This window comes from Spea bombifrons, chromosome 9 (assembly GCF_027358695.1).
Source record: "Spea bombifrons isolate aSpeBom1 chromosome 9, aSpeBom1.2.pri, whole genome shotgun sequence".
NCBI classification, from domain to species: Eukaryota; Metazoa; Chordata; class Amphibia; order Anura; family Pelobatidae; genus Spea; species Spea bombifrons.
The window spans coordinates 5905181-5924851 of record NC_071095.1 but is presented as its reverse complement, the minus strand read 5'-3'; the positions used below and the strand labels follow the sequence as shown (position 1 = coordinate 5924851).

General features: G+C 43.9%; 1 protein-coding gene across 1 annotated transcript in view; it reads right to left on the bottom strand.

Annotated features, from left to right (window-relative positions):
- Positions 1-19671, bottom strand: part of CDC42BPB (CDC42 binding protein kinase beta) — a 35888-nt gene that overhangs the window by 12367 nt on the left and 3850 nt on the right. Inside the window, exons 2-18 of the mRNA XM_053474317.1 lie at positions 11897-11988; positions 11255-11338; positions 10792-10887; positions 10109-10257; positions 8767-8860; positions 7630-7830; positions 6321-6569; positions 6146-6225; positions 4459-4625; positions 4259-4378; positions 3951-4084; positions 2537-2779; positions 2268-2378; positions 1779-2023; positions 1593-1698; positions 1158-1282; positions 497-602 (exon numbers count right to left, since the gene is read on the bottom strand). Coding sequence (XP_053330292.1) covers positions 497-602; positions 1158-1282; positions 1593-1698; positions 1779-2023; positions 2268-2378; positions 2537-2779; positions 3951-4084; positions 4259-4378; positions 4459-4625; positions 6146-6225; positions 6321-6569; positions 7630-7830; positions 8767-8860; positions 10109-10257; positions 10792-10887; positions 11255-11338; positions 11897-11988 — 2402 coding nt within the window. The remainder of the gene's footprint in view (positions 1-496; positions 603-1157; positions 1283-1592; positions 1699-1778; positions 2024-2267; positions 2379-2536; positions 2780-3950; positions 4085-4258; positions 4379-4458; positions 4626-6145; positions 6226-6320; positions 6570-7629; positions 7831-8766; positions 8861-10108; positions 10258-10791; positions 10888-11254; positions 11339-11896; positions 11989-19671) is intronic.

The window sequence follows — 19671 nt, the reverse complement described above, 5'->3', positions numbered from 1 at the left end:
AGCCTATCAGAATTGTAAGGGGCCAAGCCTTGTTGGTATGAGAGGTCATGCTAAAGTAATCAGAACATAAAATCTGTTACTAGAAACAAAATGGTAAAATCCCAACGGAAAAACCAAAACAAAAAACAAGCTTTCAAATCTGCTCCAAGTTAATATTAAAATAGAACTTTTTGCTATATATATATATATATATATATATCTCTATCTCTATCTCTATCTCTCTCTATAATATTGTGCCCAAACAGGTTAATTTAAATATAGTTACATGTCTCATCTGTATTTAGATAATTAAGTGATCTGTATACAAAGGACTATTTGTAACGAGTCTGCCTATTGACTGACGAATCGCTTTGCACCGATATTCAGGTTTCTGAAATTCAAATATGCATACAATGACGACAGACACCAAACAGGTTCTTCCTTTCCCTCCATGGAGAGCACAACACAAGGAGTTAAAAAGAAAGCTTTAAACATTACATCACGACTCTTAACTCACCAGAGTCCGCGGTCCCAGACTGAAGCTCCTCAGTGACTCAAGTTCCTCGGTCATTTTAGAAGCTAGTGCTTGGAGATAACCCCGGGCATCTTTCTCATCGCTTACCCTGAAAACAAAAAAATTATATATAAATTTATATAAAAAATTATATATTTAGACATTATATATATATATATATATATATATATATATATATATATATATATATATATATATATATATACATACATACATACATACACACACACACACACATATACACATATATATATATACACACACACACACATATATCGATTAAGATGGAAGAGGACAATGAATGTTATCAAGTATGGTACATTCCTATGATAATTTTATTTATTGAACCATGTATAATTCAGAACAAGCAATAGCCCTGTTATACAAAAAAAATAGAATATAAAGAGTTAGATGGAGATTCGTCAGCACTGAACACCTGCTGGTAACATGACACTTTTTGCTGAGGCATAAGTGACCAACAACGTAGGGCATTTCCATCCTCATAATAATCAAAAAAGTTTAAAAAAAACAAACATTATACAACGTCAATCGTAATCAACTTGACTCCGACCGGCCACGTCAGAATTTACACGCGAGGACGGGTATCTGCTTATAAATGGAAGCTACAGATCACGAGACGTACCACTGAATGATTTCAGCGATCTGGGCTTCCCAGTGCGCGACGGATTCCTTTTTGGCCGTCAGATCTTGCAGCTCGTCTTCCAACTGTCTGTTTTGCGAGCGCAGTTTATCCACTAAAGAAGAGAGCTTGGGAGAAAACAAAAATGTGTATTTTTAATTTACGCAAATATCAGATGTCTTTATATAAAGTTTTTTCTACGACCGATGTCTGATTGTAAAATGCCACTAAACCTACAGATTTCAGTATAGCAATTCTTTAGCACAGGTGTGCCATCGTGTACATTACCTGTGACATCCCAGCCATCCCAGGTATTTTTGACAATAGCATTAAAACATGTTCTTTTTAAATAAATTCGGACTTTTTCCCAATACCAAGGGACCAACGTTATGGAACCTTTACTTAGATTTAAATAAAACCCGACCCCAATAGCCATACCTTTTCCGATTCTGTAGAAAGTTTCTTATTCTCTTCGAAAATAATGCCCCTCTCTCGCTCATATTTTTCTTTCACCGTTCCCACGGCTTCCTCCAGCTCACTTTGCCTGGGACAGAAGGAAAGACAGACTCGGTAATCGTCCGTAGACAGGGCGAGGGATCCTTTAGGAGGTGGAACGCAACTCACCTTTCTCTCCTCGTCTTCTCCAGTTTATCTTTCAGTATGAGAATCTCTTTCTGCAGGGCGAGCTGCTGGCTCTCAGAGTCATGGATTCCCTTTTTTAGGTTCTTGATCTCTAAGGAATGAGACGTATCCCTCCTCAACAGCTCCTCTTCGAAGTACAAGATTTTTTTCTCTAGCTCGGACTTCATCTTAGACAGTTCCTGCTGGTGCTCCAACGTGACCCCGGGGGTACGTCCTCCTTGCTTTACCTATGGGGGACGACAACAAAAGAGGGGGCATCTAAGACTGTGCAACAGTGTCCTACGTGCACATCCTATAACCTATAGCTAGATATTCATCTTTCTAGGATCATCTTCCAAAGCCTTAACCCGAGAGAGACGGTTCAAGGGCTGCTCTTTGCAAATTCAGAAGCCTGGATCTGCTTTTGCGATTTGAACTTGCAGAGAAGGCAATCGGTGTCGCGCGGGGGAAAAAGGAGCTCGGCATTCTAACCTTGAGAGCTTCCAGTTCTCTTTCCAGCTGCTTGGAGAAGTTTTCGCTATGTTCGCGCAGCTTCCGTTCCTTCGAGGCCTCGGCAGCGGCATCTTCAAGCTGAGTTTCCAACTGTTGCGAGACAATACGCATAAGATTAAAATTATGCACCCCAAAAAATTGGGGGGGGGGGTATTTTGCATCCCTCAGAGTATCAAAGAAAAAAGAAGTTTCTGCACCAAAATCTGTTAATAATCGCGCACGGAAACGTAGCTATTCCGCGATCTCACCTCCTTCCTGGCTTTCTCGGATTTCCGAATGTCCTGGCGCATGGAGTCGATTTTCTGCGTGACTACTTCCAGTTCCTCCTCTTTGTCCCGTAGCTGGCGGGACAGCTTCTGTTTTTGGGAGCGGAGCTCGGCCATCCTTTCGTTGAGCTCGGAAAACTCCTGCAGGGCGAGCTTTCTCTGCTGGTGGGCGTCCTTCAGCTCCTTGGTCTGCGACTTCAGCCTCTCCTGAGCGTCAGCCAGTTGCTTTAACAGAAGGAAGACAAATCATGTCCACCAGTATTTATTATACATGTTACATGGTCTTTATGCACTTGTGTACTGGTTAGCCCATTTGGACGAGACACAGAAGTACTGCATTACAGGCATTTTACATTTTAACTCCACTTCCCCCAATCCTCTTTACTTTCTCTCTTCAAACACAGTATTTTCAGGTCTAACCTGGTTTAGGTGATCTGCCCCCAATAAAAATGGGGTAATGTTATAATGCACTAGTCACCAAAAAAAAAAAAAAAAGGCATAAACAGCTAAACACGCGCTATATTTAAAACCTCGGCAGGTATGTGGGTTAAAGGTTTTGTAACGAGGCCAAAGGAGATATGAAACACTCGCTATTCTGCGCAACGCTGAGATAATACAAGGAAATAACTGGACACAATGTACCGAGAGTAGAGACAACCCCGTATAACCACGAGGTGCGGCCAACATACGCAGAAGTCAGCCTATGATAAACGGCCGATTATCCAGAACGAAGCAGAAATCGGTTGGCTGGCCGGCTCTGGCGGTATTGAGAAAGTGGAAAGGCCTGCTAGGGTCCAAATGATGGACCGCGGCAAGAATAAACCAGTTTCTGACGGTTCATTGCCCCTTACAAGCGAGTCTGATTAACCAGTTACATACTGTCAATGTTTGACTTGTGAATAATTAAACATAGAATCAATTTCTTTATTTGAAGTTCATCCTGGGAACTGTATGCATGATCTGAAGCACAAAGTGATGTCATCAGCAGGTCCGATTACATCACTAGGAGCTTCTGCAACTACAACTCCCGCTACTACAATACTGGTCAATATCACGACTCCAATATACCTAGGTCCTAGAACATCAAAAACTCAACCCTTAAGGGCAACCACCGCGCCATGGAGAAATCTATGGCGCGGTGGATAACGCCTGTGTTTTAAAGCTCTCATTACTTGCAATGTAACCTCTCTATTGTTATTTAATTTACTCGGGTGTCTAAATTCACTTTCACTTTTCATTAGGAATGCTACGTCAATGGCAGAGGTCTTCACGGTCTCATATTTCCCTGTGGGCGTTACATACAAGCCAAGAACGTTACTTAGTAGAACGGATGTCCCTTCATAATCTCCGATCGACACCTTACATGTTTGGCATAAGTCCCGTCTGGGTGACATACCTTATGGAGGTCATCCCTTTCTTGCTTTAAGGTTCTAAGCTGCTTCTCGAGTCCTTTCATTTTGATGGTAGAATCATCAAGCTGTTGTCGGAGAGCCACCGCATCCTCGAGCTGCCTCTCCAGCCGGCTTGAATCTAAAATAAGATGTAATCAAAAAGTGAATATCCAAGAAGAACGTCCAGTAACACATTAAATGCTTCAACGTTTTCAGGGGGACTCCTAAATTCTAAAAACAAATTTCTATTTCCAAGCAGATAAGCAGAAAAAAAAATGAACCCAGGTGATATTTCAGCCAAAAAAGGACATACCTGATAATTTGTTTTTCAAACGTTCAATTTCCTCATTCAGTTTTCTGATCTCCTTCTCCCTGTTTAGGGTCCCGGTTGATCGAGACGAACCTTGAAGAGACTGAACCGCTTGTGTGGATTCTGTGGGGGGATCAAAAATGTAATCAGACCACAGCCTGTGTTTTAATTGACGCCGTTGTGAAGATCGCAGCTCCGCTAACCTTGAAGCTTTCGGTTGAGTTCCAGTTTCTCCTGCTCAAGGCGCCGAATCCTTCGCTCATAGGCATCGATCTGCAGGCTGTTCTCCACCCCTCGCTGAACGTCCTCGTCTTTGGTCACAGCGTTAGAATGAATGAAGTCTCTCAAACAGCCTCGGTCCGAAAAACAGCTGGAGAAAAAAAAAAAAAAAAATGTGCACTGAATTAAGGGAAGAGCAGGTTTTTGGTGGAGAAAAAAAAAGGGTTCCACCATTAGAAAAATATGTATACTGTACTGTCCTGATTATAGACCGCACTTTCCCCCTAATTTAAATATTTAAATATCAGGGGTGGGGCCTATAATTGAGGTTTAGAGATTCTCAATGTCTCCCCGCCTTCTTCACGGAGAAAGAGGTGCAGAAACGCTTCTCTTTCTCCGCGATTCTGTCTGCAATATTCTGGCTTCTTGGCGTTCTCTTGAAAATGGGTGGGGCCGCACCATAACCCACATTGGCAGCCCCTCCCCTGTTTCTCTAGTCGGGGGGGGGTGCCCGGAGGCTCCGTCCTCTCGCGGAAGCACTCCAGGAGGCGGATACCAGGAAGAAGCGACTGAAGCCAGAACAAGAAGGCAAGAGAAGAAGAAGCAGAGCTGCGGAAAAGGAGACAGAGACGTGGAAGCGGATGCTGGAGACGGTAAGGAAGCCTTGAGAGAGTAAGCGTGACAGCGTGATTAAGAGTGGGAAAATACTGTTTTATCCTTCTACTGGGTTTTTTTTTTTTTATTAAATTAGCACAAAACTATAGGGGAGCAGCCTATAATCAGGACAATACGGTTTTGCTCACAGTCGCAGATTAGTTGATATTTATGCATCCGATCCAAGATTCTAAGTCTTTCCAGGGTTATGAAGGGGTTCATCTTCTTACAGAAGGAAGCATTTTTAAATCCTACGTTCTATTAACACTTTAATGTTACACGGTACAGGCATATGCCTGAAAACGCTATAGCAGTGTCCACCAGTCCATGCCCTGCACCCATTCACTTTAAAAGAAATCATAAATGATTCCAGAGAAGCCGTTAAAAAGTTATGTGTACACGCAAGCAGCGAGATGATCACATCTACAAGAGTTTAGCTTGTAAAAAATGTTTCCACGGAAGCTCATGCATTAGATCTTTCTAAAGAAGGGAGATGACAGCTTACTTCCTGGAAGGCAGGACACAGATCTTCTAAATTAATAGCAACAAAGGATCCTGCAAAGGTGGTGGTGACCCATGGCACATTTCAGGAATGGAAAAGAAACAACGGAGTAGCCAGGGATACTGCAGGGGAAATGCCAGTTCTGTGGGAGTTTGTAGGACAGTCAGGGCCAATGCTGGCAAGTTTCTTCTGTGTAAGGGACTGAGCTGACCCTGTGTGATGTATAATTTACTAGGAGACTGGAGAAATCCCACTGATTTAACTATACATTATACACGGCTGGCCAAGTTCCTTGGGCAGCAGGCGTGAAAAGAGGGAGTTGAAAGGACAACTGCAATGACTCCCAAAGACTCAAGTCTCTAATCTGTGCTGCATATCAGAACTGGGATATATTATTCAAAAAAAATATGGGTGATTAAAGCTTTATTCTATAAAAAAAAAAAAAAAAAAAACATCCACTTCATCACACTTCCCACAAACTGTGTGTAAGCCGCTGTCAAGAAGGCCAGGCTTACCTGTCGGTGGTGTAGGTGAATCCTACAAAAGGTAAGTGGAATCCTGAAAAGCCGCTGTGAGTACTGTGGGGCACCATTTCCTGAGCAAAAAAAAATAAATAAAAACAGAACGTGAAAATAAAAAAGATTCTAAAGGATCCATACAACGATTATAAATAAAAAGTCAGAGTCTTACAGGATTCCTAAGAACGTCATCGTCGACATCAAAATTTGACGTGTCGGACGGACTGCTGACATCGGGAATGTACGGAGCCTCCATGTTCCTGATGTTTTCCCAATCAATTCCCTCGAAAAACGGGTGCGTTTTAAAATCGCCTATCCCGTTCTGCCCAAGTCTGCGCTCCCGGCTACAGATCAGCCGCTGGATGAGATCCTTGGCGTATTCGGAGATGTCCCCAAGATGAGAGGGGAACTGAAACCTTTCCTAAATGAAACACAAAACATTATATTTTAATTTTTAAATAAAACTTATCCTAGTTTCATTCTTTCTATAAACACAAACAGTAAGGCTCAGAAACAAAAAAAATTCTGGAAAAAAAAAAACCGTAAATAAATTCTGACAATATTGTGCAAAATCTAAAATTATATTAAAAGCCATTGTGCAACACTCCTGGCACTAAGGACACGTAGAAATCATTAAATGTTGTTATTTCCTGTTATTTAATTCAGACTCTAATATAATTTTATAAACGTTTTATAAAACACTGCTGGCTCCAGATATATAAAAAAAGTAAAATTAAAAAAAAAAAAAAAATTGACTCCTATCATTAGAAGAGCAAACCACGCCATGTTCAGCTATCATCATGGGAGTTAAAGACGTCGCCGACCTCAATGTTATTTTAACCTCATAAAACGCATTAAAGGTGTTATTCTACAGCAATAAGGAAAATTGTTTATTTTTTTAACACATTCCATTTTTTTGAATAAGGCAAAAAAGTGTTTTTGTTTTTATAGAACGGTTACGCTCTGTCCCAGAACTAAATTTAGTTTTGCAGCTTCTAGCCTTATTATCTTTAAATGCCAAAAGCCGTCTTTATTCATGTTAACCCCGGGCTGCCGTGCACATTCTCCAGACCAAGTTAATTATGGCCTTTTATAGGGCTGGTAGGTTAAAAGGTTTTGTTGCCATAGCGGCAGAGAAGCATGAGAGATAAACGGAAGTTCGGAGCCCTTTGATTCATTGGGGTCCCCCGACGTTTTCAGACGTCAGTACAAATAAATGAAAATAGGTAATTTCATTAAAATTGAATTCTGTATGAATGCAAATTCGCAAGTCTACCTTAAACCTATTTGTTAGAGTGGAATGGGTTAAATCCTCTATCTCAAACCCTGCTACAGAGGACCCTTGGATTTTAAGCGTCTAGGTCTACAAGCACAGGCTCAAACACTTCAAAATCCACTTGTGGTCATGCGCAGAAAGATGCACTGCCAATTAGTTGCCTAATGGATATGTTTATCAAAGCACCAAAAACCGTCCGACATACCTCATGATTCATGATCTTTCCGTAGGTCTCCACGAGAGACTCTGCGTAGAACGGGGTTTCTCCATATAACATTTCATACATGCAGACCCCCAGGGACCACCAATCGCACTCGGGGCCGTATTTGCCCATTCCATCCTCCATGGCTTGCAGGATCTCGGGCGAGATATAGTCAGGTGTCCCAACCGCGACCGATGATTGTACCTGGAAGGAAATGTAATCGTTGAATATTAATGTACCTTATCAGCGAAATGATAAAACAAAAAAAAATAAAAAATAAAAACTTATTCATTACCACATCGTTCCTTCACAAAGCTTATAACAGCAAACATTCTTCAGTAAAATGTATATACACTACTGTTCAAAAATTTGGGGTCAGTTAGAAATTTCCTTGTTTTTGAAAGAAAAGCAAATTTTGAACATTAAAACATGAAATGGATCAGAAATCCAGCGCAGACAGGGTAAATGTTGGAAATGACTATTTTATGGAATTTCTTTATAGGCATACAGAGGCCCTTTATCACTCCCATCACGCCTGTGTTCCAATGGCCCTTTATCACTCCCATCACTCCCATGTTCCAACGGCCAGTTATCACTCTCATCACTCCTGTGTTCCAATGGCCCTATTATCACTCCCATCACTCCCGTGTTCCAAGGGCCCTATTATCACTCCCATCACTCCCGTGTTCCAAGGGCCCTATTATCACTCCCATCACTCCCGTGTTCCAAGGGCCCTATTATCACTCCCATCACTCCCGTGTTCCAAGGGCCCTTTATCACTCCCATCACTCCCGTGTTCCAAGGGCCCTTTATCACTCCCATCACTCCCGTGTTCCAAGGGCCCTTTATCACTCCCATCACTCCCGTGTTCCAACGGCACGTTGTGTTCGCTGATCCAAGTTTAAGTTTAAAAGGGTAATTGATGGTTAGAAACCCTTTTGTAATGATGTTACAGCCAGAAATGTCCTTGTTTTCCATGAAAACAGCCGAGTGACCCCAAACTTGTGAACGGCAGTCTATAGAAACTGGTTTATTTATACTACGTCCAAAGAAATCGAGAAGCATCGTTTTCAGAGTAATTCTACTATAAATACCTAAACTGCACAAAGTGCAAAGCATTTACATAGAGTCGGTACTTACAGTTCCATCATCGTTCATCTTTAGACACGAGCCAAAGTCTGCTAGGCGGATGTGTCCGTTCATGTCTAGGAGGACGTTATCAGGCTTTATATCTCTGCAGAGGAAAAAACACGCGATGATAGAAATAAGGGTAGGCGCATTTACGGCTGCCGGTCTTTTGCTCACGCATAAAGGATCAGCTGTATGGTTATATGAACATGCGCATTATATGCCACCGTCCTTCCTAAAACCAAAAGAGTTCAATGCCGTTGCTCAGATTTCATGGGAAGACCACCTCGGGATGATCAATGTGTCCCAAATCTCTCCTACCCATGTGATGACATTTAAAGGGAAACCCAAGATTTTTTTTTATTGCGCAAGTCCATAGCGCAAGGACTGCTGAGGCTAAACCGAAGTCCATGGGGATTAAGTTCTCGGTCTGCATGCAGTATAGATAATAAATAAGACTTTAAAAGCGGGACTGCCCCTTTAATTCAGTAGTAAACTAACTGTCTTAAACCAAAAACAAACAGAAATCAGATCATTAACCCCTTAAGGACAACGGGTTGCCCTTAAACCTATCAGTCACAATGTCTTGTGAGCCCGTACATGTAAGTCGTGAAGGGGTTAAGGAGGAAGCCCTGAACTGAAAAGGTTTTTTAAATCTGCTGATTAAAAGGGAAACAGGGGAGACTATATTACGGCATTAGGAACAAACGATGATTTTTCCTGCTTGAGGAGTGGGGTTTGAAGGGTTACTGAATAACCCCATCGCGTCGGGCTACGAAGGTGCAGATTATTTCGCAAGAGTTTCGCAAACCGGTGCAGCGTCTAGTAACATTCTTTAGGTTATCAACTAGTTTGTTTTAAGATCTCTTAGCTTGACAAAAGAAGCTATCCCCGCAAAGTAGACAAAAAAACCTGTGTTGGTTAACACCTTAAGTGCCAGGAGTACATGGCACTGGGTGGGTTTCGTGGCACCATCTGCAACTCATAAAACAGTTTGTGGGCAAACTACCCCCATCAACCTGGGGGTTACGGCGGCTGGATGGAGGTGATTGGGCAATAAGACAACGAGATGGGGCAATTGCTGTCTTCAGGCTTGTTTTTTGATGGATAATGACCCCAGGTGACCTTTTAAAACCTCTCTGTGTTATGGAACTGAATAAATCCCTGCTCTTTCTTCTACTAAGCAAAGCAGATCTGCACGTTGTAGGGGTACACGTCGGGACCAAATGCTTTTTGCTTTAAGGATCTTCCCTCGTAACGATCGAAGGTTTACAGATTTAAATCCTCGGGCTTCTTTTTTGGACAGGGTGATTGCAGAGATCTCCGCAGGGAAGAATGTCGTCTTCCGGCTCACCTGTGCACGTAATGCAGCTGATGAATGGAATGGATGGCCAGCACCATCTCGGCGAGGTAAAATTTAGCCATGTCTTCGGGTAGACGGTCTTCAAATTTACTGAGAAGCGTCAGCAAGTCCCCCCCTACGTAGTAATCCATGACTAGGTACTGCGCAAAAAAAAAAAAAAACAGAAGAGAAAACAGGGTTAAATTGTCTGTTCGGGCAACAAAAATAAAAGGCAGAAATGGAGCTTAAACCGCGTGCTTTATGGGTTTTTTTTTGTTTGTTTATTAATTCAACCGATTTGAAAAAATATCAAAAGATGAATACGGGCTCAAAATGCATAGTTTTCAATGGGTTTAGGGACTGCCCACTGTCCTTAAGGGGTTAAAAATGGCATTTGTGGCAAACAAGTCCTCTACTTATTCTTTCCCCGGTCAAACCAAGCCCGTCGGAACAAGCTTCTACCGACGAGGAGGAATAAATAGGGTGGGTAAATTAATTGTGTAGATTAGAATTAGATTCTCGCGTTAGAGCGCCACGTAATGTGAGTCTTTAAGTATATCACACAATAAAATCTGAAACACGGCGATAGAGTGATTTAGTTCATCGAACCCTAAAGTGAAGGATTTGAGAACTACCCCCCCCCTCCCCGGACCAGAGGGGTGATTTAATGTCGAAGGGAATAAGGTCGCGCTTACCAGATAATTCTCGTCCTGAAAGGCGTAGTGTAACGTGGTAATCCACTGGCAGTCGCCGTTTACCAACACGTTCCGCTCTTCTCGAAAACACGCTGTCTGGGTGGGTGGAAGCAGAGGCAATCAAAATCCGCGGATAATAACCCGGAAAATTCATTAAGGGTCGGGGCCTGCCGTAAAACATTTTATCCTCAAAGAGTAGGGTCGTAGGGCTGGAATGGTTTGTATGAGTCTCGTTTCCATTATCGATGTACAATATCGGTTAAAGGGTTAATGATCCACGACGGAACAGAGCCTGTCCCGCATGCACGCAGCCACGGGGGCCATCGTCATCGCCAAATCAAGGCCAGACAGGCAAGCGGCATACGCCCGGAAGGGGCGACGGAAACTGGGTCACCGCTTTCTAAGACGCGCGCCCCAAGGCGTGGGAGGCGAGGTGCGGATCCGAGCGAGAGGCCATACTTACTTCTGCTCTCTTAAGCATTTCCCATTTGTTCAGGATCTTCATCGCGTATATCCGCTCCGTGCTTTTCATCCGAACCACCGCCACCTACGGAAAACAAGGACGGAAACGTGAACCACCTTCCCCTGTCTAAACAGGGTTTAAGGGAACGAGGAAAAGGATGTTAAGTCACCCAAGCTTGTGGGAAGTCAGAGGGTCTGTTAACCGAAACCCACCGGCTTCTGGAAAGACATTTCAAACAATGAAACCGGCATGTTCGGAAACCTTCATTAGGAGCAGGAAAGACGAGGAAGGCAGACGCAGCGAGGATTCAGGCGCCGTCTCCCAATACAGCCCATAGCGGCTCTAAACCATCACACCTGGTTAACGGGTACTTGGCTCTCTTTCCTTTTAAGCATTAAGATGTTGAAGATGTAGGGGTCATTTATGTCCAGACACATCGTTTCGGGGGACCCTGTCTGACGGGAGTCCCGGTTGCCCTCTAAGTCATTTTAAAGAGTGGCAAAGGGGTGAAGCCCCCCCGGCAGGACAAGTCAGTCACGTAATCTCAATTATACCCAACCAAATAATAATAAAAGACACGGCTATCAAATAATTGAGACGGTCTGCTTGGTGGTGATCTGTCCACGCCGGCACCCCGCTTACCTCTCCAAACGCCCCTCTTCCGATAACCTTTATGATTTCAAAGTCCTCGCGGTGAAGCTGCATCCCTTTCAGCGTGTGCGTGAACGGTTTGGCTGCGGACAGGAAACAGACATATCAGAGAAGTGCATGCGCGTCGTATAACACGGTCCTATTCCTCTGCCACCTACCCCCCCCGGGGGCTTGAATAGCTTAACTAATAGGGCACAAAACGGGCATTTTTTTATTAAAAAGATCTTTGATAAACAGAAATCACCATCATTAGAATACGGAAGGATGTTTTATAACGCCCCACGCAGCCAATAAAGGAGGTAATTAAGTTTATTGTATTTATGTGAAAATGTTTTGAAACAGAAAGCCACAATATTTTAAAGAGATGCTTGTAATTAAAGGTGTAAGTTTACAAATAAAACTGGAACTGTTTATAGAATATTTAGATCGATGATGCGCGATATTCGCTCTGACTGCATCCCAGCGAACGAGGCCGAGAAAGAATACCGCGGTGCGTCGTAACGGCAGCCGCTCTAACTTCGGGAGATTCGTTTCATTCTTTGGAAGGAGGGTTCAGAGCGGCAACTTATTTTAAAAAGAAAGACAAACGCAAAACGAACCCGCAAACATCCCACAGCGGGCGTTACAAGCGCTACAGGGGGCTGAGCATTTATTATACTTCTCCACCTGACCATTTAACGCAGAGAAACTCTCGCACGAGCGTCCCTTGTATTACTCTCCAAAAGTTTGGGGTCACCTACAAATTTTCCTGCTTTCCAAAGAAAAGCAGATTTTTTTTTTTCCCCATTAAGATAACATGAAATGGATCAGAAACCCAGCACAGACGGGGTTAATGTTGTAAATGATTATTGTAGCTGGAAATGGCTGATTTTCAATGGAAACTCTTCACAGGCATACAGAGGCCCCTTATCACTCCCATCACTCCTGTGTGCCAATGGCCCTTTATCACTCCCATCACTCCTGTGTTCCAATGGCCCTTTATCACTCCCATCACTCCTGTGTGCCAATGGCCCTTTATCACTCCCATCACTCCTGTGTTCCAATGGCCCTTTATCACTCCCATCACTCCTGTGTTCCAATGGCCCTTTATCACTCCCATCACTCCTGGGTTCCAATGGCCCTTTATCACTCCCATCACTCCTGGGTTCCAATGGCCCTTTATCACTCCCATCACTCCTGGGTTCCAATGGCCCTTTATCACTCCCATCACTCCTGGGTTCCAATGGCCCTTTATCACTCCCATCACTCCTGGGTTCCAATGACCCTTTATCACTCCCATCACTCCTGTGTCCCAACGGCCCTTTATCAATCCCATCACTCCTGTGTGCCAATGGCCCTTTATCACTCCCATCACTCCTGTGTGCCAATGGCCCTTTATCACTCCCATCACTCCTGTGTGCCAATGGCCCTTTATCACTCCCATCACTCCTGTGTTCCAATGGCCCTTTATCACTCCCATCACTCCTGTGTTCCAATGGCCCTTTATCACTCCCATCACTCCTGTGTGGCAATGGCACGTTGTGTTCGCTGATCCAAGGTTAAGTTTAAAAGTCAAATTGATGATTAGAAAACCCTTTTATGATTACGTTACAGCCAGAAATGTCCTTGTTTTCCATGGAAACAGCGAAGTGACCCCAAACTTTTGAACAGTAATGTATATATATATATATGCACACACACACACACACACACACACCTATTGTATAAATATATACACCGGGAACTTGTTTCCATGACAATAAGGAACACTAAAATATAGAAAGGAAGCGAACGTAAACGGATAAACCGGTGCAGGTTCGGGAATAATCCAAAGGGCATCTCGAAAAAGTAAGTGTGTGCGATGGTTCACTTTGTAACGCTCGCTATATGTGCTGCGTGTGCGTCTCTTATAACGATGGAATCCGAGCACACATCGCCACGCTGTTAATCGCCCCGGGGCGCGGGCGCGGAGGAGCCGCCTGGTCATTCTGCTCTTTAAAAGTCGACAGATGACACGCAGGCGTGCGGCACACCCAGCCGCGGCACGCAGCGGCACAAAACAAACGGGGCGCAGTCCCATTGTCTGAGCGTGTGACAAATGTGTCTGAAAGAATGCGAAGGTGATCCTTCCCCGAACAAAACACGCAGAGAGCGGCATCCGTGTACAAGCAAAACCCACGCGCGGCCAACACGCTTCCCCTGCGCCGTCAGACGCCAACGCTGGCGGGATTTATAGGGAGAAGGAAGGATAATCGGAGAGTCATCACAGGGAAAGCGAGATTAAGGCCGCAGCACGTCCAGGAACTCGCAACGGCCTTTTATCCTTTAATCTAACCAGGTGCCGATGTAAGGAAGTTTTACTTTACTGAAACGGGTGGTAGATACGTGGAACAGAAGCCCAGCAGAAGTGGTAGAGACTAATATATGGGAATGGGATAGGTATATATGGCTCCTGAATCTAAGATGAGACCAACAACTGATTAAGTTTTTTGTCGTTACAGCAGGAAAAATGGGCAACTAGATGTTTTTCCTGCTGTTTTTGGAGACAAAAAAAAAAAATGTTGTCCATTAAAATAAATGGATCAGAAATCCAGCGCAGACGGGGTTAATGTCTGTAAATGACTATTGTAGCTGGAAACGATTTTCAATGGAATCTCTTCATAGGCGTACAGAGGTCCTTTTTCACTCCCATCACTCCTGGGTTCCAATGGCCCTTTATCACTCCCATCACTCCTGTGTTCCAATGACCCTTTATCACTCCCATCACTCCTGGCTTCCAATGGCCCTTTATCACCCCCATCACTCCTGGGTTCCAATGGCCCTTTATCACTCCCATCACTCCTGGGTTCCAATGGCCCTTTATCACTCCCATCACTCCTGTGTTCCAATGGCCCTTTATCACTTCCATCACTCCTGGGTTCCAATGGCCCTTTATCACTCCCATCACTCCTGGGTCCCAATGGCCCTTTATCACTCCCATCACTCCTGGGTTCCAATGGCACAAGTTTAAAAGTTTAATTGATGGTTAGAAACCGCAAAAACAGCTGAGTTTTTGAAGGGTAGCGTGTAAACACAAAGGATTAGGGGGTAGGAAGACTTTGGGGTCCTCGTATATTCTCCAGTAACCACGATGGACGCGGCGACTTCCTGGAAACACACGTCCGCATCCTGTTTGCTTCCTCGGCTGCAGCTGCACGCAGAACGTTCTGCTTCCTCCCTTTCCTGGTCATTCTGCCGAAACGCAGATCCACAGATCAGATCTTTCCTCTGCTCGGCCGTACAGCCCATCTACACCGCCCGGCAACGAGACCCTTTTTAAAGAGCTGGATCTCCATCGGCCTCTCCCTACTCACACAAAGGGACTTCTACTGGGGCATAGCACATATATATACAGCGCCATCATATTCCGTAGCGCTGTATATATATAGAGCTTACAATCTAGAGGTCGAGCACAGAACACTCAGAGTTTATTTAGCTCGACGGGAGCTGCTGGGAAAGGTTTCGTGGCCCTCTATGCAAGTCTCTGCACCATTAGGAACGCTGGCGTGATGCGGCCCCCAGACGTAGCCTCGGATAAGCCACGCGGATGAGACAAGGTTGACAACTGTCACTAAAATGATAAAAGAATTGTATGAGGAACCTTGCAGAGTAAATCACAATTACTCACTCAGCTGTCCCCGGTCCTCTCCCGGCTGTCGCTACAAATCCGCTCCCATCGGAGAGTAAACGGGCCTATCTGGCCGAGACACGTGGCCCCCGGTGGGCCGAGTATCTGGGAACAACAACTCGCTTTAATATGCCAAGCTCAACGTACCACGTTACAAACAAAAGCAAACAATCTCCTATATTAACCCCTTAAGGGAATGATTGCACGAATTTTACATTTACGGGAAGCCTCTTCATTTAGCCATTGTACAGCGCCACGGAATTTGATGGCGCTATATAAAACAATAGATAATAATAACTAGCTCCCGACGGTGGCGTCATCCTGCGTTTCTGGTATCCTATGGTATCTCCGACCGGCTAAAAAATCCAAGAACTGTGTTAAGTCCCCTTTATATCATAAAAAAATAAATGAAAAGTAACAAAAAAAAATAATAATAATCTGGCAGCCCACCGGTCCGCTTCACTTTCTATTACTTATAGCAGACTAATGGGCATCTCCCAGCACCAAACACCCCCCCCGCGAGGTCTCCTAAACCGAGGCGGCTATCTCCAGCTTCCAGAAGACACTTCCTCAGGTCTCCTATCGATATCGTATTTTAAGCCGCTGAGCGCTCTGATGGAATTAACCGAAAGCCATTAGACTTGAAGACCGTGGAGCGAGCGTCACCCCAGAGCCATTAAAAGTCTAACTAGCGTCTAATTGACCATGTGATCCGAGAGCGGCCCATGGGCGCCGAAGAGCTTAGAGAGGCAGGAAAGTCCAACTTCGGGGAGGACTCGCTAAGGGGAAGACTCCTCCTTTTCTTAAGCATCTACTCTTTGGAACCCAAGTGATTATTCGCCGGACGGATTTGTAACATCGCTTCCAAGGAGAATCTCAACGCCCTTACTTTTTCAAGAGAAAAGTTGTTTTTTTAGGGTTGATTTTTGGTGTTCTTACTCTAAAAGCTTCAAAGTCAAGTTCTATCGTCACCATTCTGGCTTCCACTTTTTTTTTTTTTGATGATAATCAGGTGAAAAGTTCTGCTCAGCCTTAGCACTAAACATCATTTGGATGGAAACCATCACAGGAGTGCGTTTCTTGTAAAGCTCTCCGTCGGGGGAGCGTAAAACCTTTTTTTTGATTTGTTGCAGGCAGGGTTGGCCGACAGCTGGCGCGAATATAATGGATGAATCCTCTCGGCGAGCAGGAAGCGTGGACAGCGGGGCCATCGACCCGCCCGGCAGATGTCCGAGAGAGGATCTCTACCTCTAGAAAGGAGACCCGATACATTTTTAATGCTCTGTGTCTCCCTTTAACCTCCCCGTCCCGCGGGCCACCGGGGCTCCATCTGGTCGCGAGGTGGTTAAGCACATTTTACCAGGAAGTATGTCGGACAGGAAAAAGGAAGCAATCACTTTGGTGGCAGCAAACGTTTGACATTCATTGTTTAACAGGGCACGGCGGGGAGCTCTGTATTACATGTCCTTGGATGAGGTCTTCAGAGAACTCGTCGGTCTAGTTAGATTTCTATGGAATCGTAAAAAAGAAGGAAATCTGGGAGGATAAGAGCCTCTCCCCGGCCGCAATTTTCTCCACGACTTCCATTCTTGGCAGCTTAGAAGTTTCTGTATCCCTTCCTTCCAAATCCTGGTTCCTTTCCCTTTTTACCCCTCGTTATCCGTCATTCTCTCTTCTCCGCTATTTGCTTTGCGTTGGGAAAACACGTTATTATTATACCGCTTGATGAGGTACCAAACAAACAGACTCGGGAAAAGGCCATCCTCTGGTCTCCCCCTACAACAGAAACCCATTCGCTCCATAGAACTTTCCTCCTTCGAAAGTCATTGACCGAACATTTTGATCTATACATGGAAACGGGGAAGAAACTCTTAAAAAGCCACTTTAGATCGACAGCATAGCGAGGAAGCAAAGGAGGCAGGCGGAAACAAAAGGATTTTTTATGTAGTCCCTTTACAAAAAAATGTATAAAATATATAAAAACTATTAAAAAAAAAAAAAGTCCAAAGAGCTTTCAATCACTTTTAGAACAATTTGCTCGCTGGAAACCTAAAACCGCTCTAAGATCTATAGTTGTGTTATCTAATGCAGCCCCCCCCCCCCTTCATGTACATCCCGCCGCAGGCACCCAGCCATAAAAGCATCCCCACCGGAACAATAAAGAAATATTTTTACCTTTTTCAGCCTGAAGCCTGTCCGCCTTATGATAAATCACCGCCACAAATTATCACACGCATTTAATACCGTTTATAAGACACGGGATACTGTAACTAGATTAGATTGTAAGCTCTTTGGAGCAGGGCCCTCCTCACCTTTTGTTTCTGTAAATCCAAATTGTTATGGGATGAACTACCTGTCAAGTCCTGTTTATCCATTGTGCAGCCCCGCGGAATATGAAGGTGCCCCCCCCCTTTAAATGATTATCTTATCTCACAGTGGACAACCCTGCTTGAACACAGGTGACCCAATGTATGATTTCTAAGTACTTTTAGGCCAGGGCTTCCTTCTGGGCTGGTTTAAGGATAGTTTCAAGGGTCTGGGTTCATATATATATATATATATATATATATATATATATATATATATATATATATATATATATATATATATATATATATATATATATATATATATATATATATATATATACACAGTATTAAAAATACTAATAAAAAAAATATATATATATTTTTCCAGCCATTTCATTTAATTTTTAAGCTGGAAACCACAATACACTGCATAAAAATGTGAATTTAATAAGGGCATTATATTAGTGTAGATATTACGCCGTTTGTAAGCATTGAATTAATATATATTATAATATATATATATATATATATATATATATATATATTATTCCATAAGGGAATCTGGGATTTAGAAAGTGCACATCAAATTCCCAGATGGTTTCAATGAGTCTTTTGATCTTTTCATTTAACCAATTTCAGAGAAAAGAAAAAGAAGTGAAAGCAGTCGGCTCACGGAATCAATATCCGCATATCTTCTATGCCGTTTATTATATTTACAGTCATAAAATGTGGTGGAATCAGCTTCTGGAGAGCCGGGTGTCATAAATAACTTAAAGTTGTGCAGCTTTAGAGGGTTTGGGGGGGGGGGGTTAGTAAATGGTTTGCAAATGTGTTCTTTAGCTTACGACCTAACGCAAGCGCCCGGCTATGGAGCGCAGCAAAAACCCAACACAAGTTTGTCCCTCGCAGGCTTCCTGATTATCTGCGAGAACTCAATGTATGAAATAAGGGCATCCGCGTGACCTTAAACAATGGCGAGAGCCGTGCTTAGAATGCATTAGTCTTATTAAATATTAACGAGTCCATTTCCAGCGAGCGAAAGCGCAGGAGCATTTACCGGCCCCCGTAATCTCCATGCCGTTCGCATTAAAGTCGTTCGCTTATTCGTGCTTTACCCCCCCCCCGCGGAGAGACTGAAGACCTTCCCCTATAGATTCTATAGGTTTATTCCGACGCCCGCAATGCTACGGTCTCCTGTTCCGCGTCACGCGGCTTTAATATGAATTTAAATATTCCCAAGTGTGCATAAAAGTCTAATTACCCCACGCGCTTCTCTCGGGTTATTCATCGCAAATATTTACTAGATAGTATGATCAGTGCTGTATTTATCTTCGGCGCTGCCCTAGGCCAAGGCGGCGCTGCCCTAGGCCAAGGCGGTGCCGCTAGCCACCCCCGCCGTCTACAGGGTGCAGAGATATGACATCATATCATGACGTTCTGTGTCTTATGCTGTCACAGCCTCCTCGTGCAAGTGGGCCGTTTGGGGACATACTACTTAAAAGAGACTAACAATAGGGGATAAATGGGCAGAATGCTAAGGGGGGGGGTCTCTTCAGACCCCCGTGCCCATTTGCAGAAAGCACCCCCATTTATTCCAATGGGAGCCACATCACTGGCTGCTTCAACCAGCGGCTGGAATCTTTAGACCACAGAGGAGGGCGGCAGATGCAGAGCTGCAGCTTCTACCGCAGGAAGGCACCTTTTTGGGGGGAAAAAGAAGAAGAGTGCGCATTAAAGTCCTATAAGTCATTTAATATGCATTTTCCGTCAGTAAACCGTCCCTTTAGTCTGCTCAACTTTTATTATTAACG